The sequence below is a fragment of the Vigna umbellata genome, unplaced genomic scaffold, assembly GCF_029865625.1.
Source record: "Vigna umbellata cultivar VRB3 unplaced genomic scaffold, Vumbellata_1.0 scaffold_845, whole genome shotgun sequence".
NCBI lineage: Eukaryota > Viridiplantae > Streptophyta > Magnoliopsida > Fabales > Fabaceae > Vigna > Vigna umbellata.
Window position 1 is genome coordinate 21,663 of NW_028274610.1, and position 5,089 is coordinate 26,751.

The 5,089-nt window shown below is 36.6% G+C and overlaps 1 protein-coding gene across 1 annotated transcript; it reads left to right on the forward strand.

The window, feature by feature from the left end:
- The first annotated feature begins 201 nt into the window (after positions 1-201).
- On the forward strand, positions 202-4,992 carry LOC148190517 (KH domain-containing protein HEN4-like). The gene is made up of 5 exons (XM_088102844.1): positions 202-1,051; positions 1,980-2,405; positions 2,582-2,857; positions 3,436-3,633; positions 3,738-4,992. The coding sequence occupies exons 1-5, from the start codon at positions 467-469 to the stop codon at positions 3,825-3,827; spliced, it is 1,575 nt and encodes a 524-aa protein (XP_087958970.1). The 5' UTR covers positions 202-466; the 3' UTR covers positions 3,828-4,992.
- Positions 4,993-5,089: the final 97 nt, after the last annotated feature.

Below are 5,089 nucleotides of genomic sequence, written 5' to 3' on the forward strand. Positions count from 1 at the left end.
TTTTCGTGTGGAATGTTATCATGTTTTTTGTGTCTAAAAATGAGAAAAATATTTTCCTTCTGACAGTAAAACACCAATTTACATGGGATGAAACCCAGAGAATGAAGGAAGCAAACAACGAACTTTAAAGTGGAGATTCCAGATTCAGATTCGAATCAGTAAATGGAAGCACTTTTTCTTACCTCGAGAATTGGGTTGATTTCAGGGCGACTCCAACAGTTACAAGACACTATTTAGGGCATTAACATAAACTAAAGATGAATAAAAAATAGTAAAAAGAGGTCCACCATCTTTGAACCTCTTCCGCGATGCTTCCATTCCATAAAATCAGTGGCAAAAGAATCGTTAATCTCTTGTACTACTCCTCACTCTCCTTGTCCCTTCCTTCCGATCCAAGTGACTCACTCTGCTCACGCATGCCAACTCATGAAAACAAGGTCCCACGCTGGAACCACTAAGCCACGCAATGCAAGACCCCACCACTTCCGACGCTGATCACCGCAACCACCACGAAACTACGCCGTCGTCTAAGCGCACGGTCGCCGCCAACCCCCACCGGTCCAAGCGTCCCGTCTTCAAGGTGCTCCCGGGGCAGATCGCGTTCCGCCTCGTGTGCCACGCCTCCATCGTGGGCGGTCTCATCGGGAGCTCCGGCTCTATCGTCTCCCAGCTCCGCCGCGAGACCGCCTGCAAAATCCACTGCGAGGACTCCACCGCCAGTGCCGAGGACCGCGTTATCCTCGTCATCGGCTCCCTCTCGCCCCGCAAGGGCCTCCAGCTCGGCGACGGCGAGGTCGACGTTTCCAACGCGCAGGAAGCCGTCGTTAGGGTTTTCGAGAGGGTTTGGGAGCTGGAGGCCGAGAAAGGCATTAATTCTAACAGAGCCGTTAACGGCGAGGTCTTTTCCAAGTTGCTTGCACACACTTCGCAGATTGGTGCTGTTGTTGGCAAAGGAGGGAAGACCATCACCGCCATTAGGAACAGTAGTGGTGCCAAAATTAGGGTTTGCCCGCCTCCGCATTGCGCCGCCAAAGACGAGGAGTTAGTTCAAGTGAGTTTTTTTTTCTTGTAACAATTTGTGCTTTTTTTTGGTCAACGCGTTCGTTATTGTTCTTTTAGAATGAAAATCATGCTACAATGTGTGCTTGTGTGTGTGTGAGTGGATTGAGTTTTCTTAAATCATGGGGGAATTGACGCGCTTTATGCGAAAATAGAGTTCATGGAATCTGATCTGTGACTTTGCTTCTCTGCCAAATGTCAACACTGAATTTATTTTCCCAGTAAGTAAATTGTCATTCAAAATCTCTATCACGTTGGCGACCTTCTTTGTTCTGTTCCTACTTCCTGCACTTCGATTTCATCTGATACCATGAGAGAACACGTGTTTTGTTGCATAGACGAATGCGGTATGCCCGCAATTTCTGCATATGATTTGGGTCCTATATCAATGTTTTCTATTACTACATGTTTATATTCCTGATATAATAAATATACTTCTTTATCTTTCAGTAATACTTTCTACTTTTTGTTTCCTTATCCAGTGCTCAACGTTTGTCTGAATTTTAACTGGGGCACCAAATGTCAACAAAAAGATGTTATATCATTGTAAAACCGATTTTGATGGTTAAACTTACTTTGAAGTTGATAGGATTTATGCGTAGATGTTGCTATTTTAAAATTAAGTTAGAATTGATTTTTAGTATAAGTTTTTTTCTTTCAAAAGCTGATTAGAATTATTTCAATTTAGAATTAACATTGGATCTAACATCGATTCTTGAATGTGAAATAAAAATACGAACTTTTATTTAAAATTAGATTAGCTTGTATTTCATCGTCTAGCACAAATCTAAACATGCGAATCATAGATCCTAGTTTAATGTTTTGGATTTCTTTTAATGAACTTCGGAATTTAGACTTTTCATTGAGCAATGACTATTTGGAAGTATTTTTCTTTATCTGGGAGCTTGTTTGATTGACAGATAACTGGTGGCCTTTTGTCTGTAAAGAAAGCGCTGATTGCTGTATCTCACTGTCTTCAAGATTGTCCCCCGTTATCAAAAGTTTCTGTTTCTTCTAGTACACCCACTGTTAGCTCTTCTGATAGATCATCCTCTGATCCCAATGCTGAACTTTTTCCTCACCTTAATTCATTGTTAACCTCCATGGAAGGTTTATCTGTATATGAACGGACCACAAACTCTAATGAAACATCTGGCAGTGACACAAAAGGAGCAGAGCACAAAGTTGTGTTCAGACTCCTTTGCTCTAATAATGTAGCTGGGAGCGTGATTGGCAAAAGAGGGGCTATAGTCAGAGCTCTGGAAAGCAAAACAGGTGCTTCTATTATCTTTACAGCTCCTTTAAGCGAGTCTGCCGAGCGCATTGTCACCATTTCTGCTGTAGAGGTCAGTCACATGAGAATGATGCACCATGCCACTACTGACTCATGTTTATATAGTGTTTTCAGTTTTGTATTCCCTCTTTCATGTGCATGTGTGTTCATGCAACGACATATACATTTGATAGATCTGTTTGAAAACACATTTTTGGATTTTCATAATTTGTATTGTTGATTTAGCAGAACCTTGAATCTTGTAATTCTCCTGCACAAGATGCCGTTATTCTTGTCTTTGCTAGAATTATTGAAGATCACATTGGAAAGGGTTTTCTCCCGGTATCTAGTATGGAATCACCTGTAACTGCAAGGCTGCTAGTTGCAGCAAGCACAGTAAACTGCTTCAGCAGCAATGAAGGTCAGGTGATTTCAGAATTGAGAGAACTAACTGGGGCTGATTTACAAATTTTGCACGGAGAGTCAATTCCTAGTGGCGCTTCAGATGGTGATGCGGTGGTACAGGTACACCTGTTAATTTTATACAATTCAAGTTGACTTTTCTTTAAAGTATCTCTTAAGGGTTTAAATTTATTTACCTGATGCCATTAGCTACTGATAATTTTTAGATCCCGATTCTGTTTCCATACGCTGATGTCCTTTCATTTAAAAATAAACACTTTTTTTCTGATGCAAAGATTTCAATTTAAAATTCTCCAATATAGTACAAGACAGTTAACAAATGTATACTTGGCCAGAATCTGTGATCCGCTTATGTAAAGGCATTTCAGTATAAATATGTGGAAAATATCTATTACTTTCAACAAAAGCGCATTCCTTTGTATGATTGTATTTAGTTTATAGTTAATCTGCAATAACTTTCCAGTCCTTGTTCTATCTGCTTAGTATTTGGTGTTGTTTGATGCTTTCGTGTACCGACATAGGTTGAGAACTTGGGACTTAACTGATAACAAATATCTTATCTTGTTGTGCTGGATTGAGGCATTTGAGCACTCAGAATAGACTGAGTTTCTTATTATGGCTCCATCAGTCTTTTGTTACTGTCTTCTAGTCAAGTTTACACTTAGAGAGTTTTCATGCAGATCACTGGAGAGTACAGATGTGTACAAGATGCCTTGTACAAAATCACTTGTAGAATCAGAGATAATCTTTCGGCGAATGGGGTGGTTGCTGAAGCAAGACCGAAATCCAATTGGAAAGTGAACAAGGAACCTGTAAAGGGTAAACCTTTTTTTGCCCGAGGAAATTCTGCTTATCCTTCTGGGAGGTTTCCGCGACGGGTATTCTTCCTCCTTTGTGTTTTATTGGTTTCCAATTTCTTTTATAGCTTTTCATTCTTCCAAACTCATAAGAGGAGATTGATTAGGAGTTCTAATATTTGCAGAATGCAGGGTTGCATGCTAAAACAGTATCACAAAATGGAGACATGCATACAGATTTAAGTGAGAATTTGGAACGTGGAAGGTTAGTATAATGCCGCATGGACTCCAAGTTTATTTGGCGTTATTTTTCACCTTTTTCTTCTTCTTCTTGCCAAAAGTTGGGGGGCATTTGATACATAGTAGAAGGTTGTTTCTGGCCCAATAAATTTTATTTAGAGAGAGCTGTTGTGTTATTTGTGAAAGTGATAGTATCATGGTAGTCTTTTAGAGATTAATCTTATGTTGGACTGGGCTTAGAAATGAAGCAGATAGGCATATTAATAGTATACGTACACGTAGAATAAGGGGGTTTTCTTTTTCAATTTTCATTATCTAACTTAATTTGATCTTTCTATATTTAAAGCGTTCTATTTTAAAAAAATTATATTGTCCTTCTATTTGATTTTGTTAACATGTTAATATCAATTTAGATGGAAGGACAACATCGAGCATTTTTAGAAGTAGAAAGATTTAATTGAATAATAATAGTAAAAGAAGGATAAAAAGAGTTAATTTCTTGTTTCTTATCTTTTTATTTAACTAATTTATTGTTTTTGCTAACTAGATAAATTTGATTTTATTTTTCTTACCTATTTCATACTTTCTTTTATAAGATATTTGTGATCATTTTATTTATTTTTATGTATTTTCTATTCCAAGTACTTGATCTATTGTTTGTCAAGTTCCTATTTCAATAACTTTTTTAATCAATTCAACCCGTCTGACCAAGAATCAATCCATCCATCGATTATTATCTTTCAATGACTCATCTCAAAACTGGTAAGAATCAGTTAAATCAATCCAAACTGATTAAAACTAGGATATAAAACAATTTTTATTTTCTTATTACTGTTTTAATTTTTCTAACACAATTTTAAGATAAATAAAAACAACTGTTTAAATATTACATAAATATAACTTATTTTTTATTATTATTAATATTATAGTTATTATTATTATTATTATTAATTTTGGTCCTTTAAATTTTTGAAAAATGTTTAAGGTAGTTCTTATATCTGAGCCCAAACTATTTTCAGTGTCGAGGCAAAAGATAAAAGAGTATTTCATAGATGTAAATTGATGAAATTATATAAATAGATCAAATTGAATGATATAATAAATAAAAGGAATGGAAAAAGGATAATTTAACGTAAAAATTTAGTATTCACAATTATTTGACTTTGAACCCAATGCCATAATATATATTAACCACAAGTTGTTAGGCAACAAAGTGCTTGTTAGGCAAAATGTTTAAATTTGTTAAAACATTTTTTGTCATGTGATATTTCTCACATCCTGTGGTTGATAAAAACCT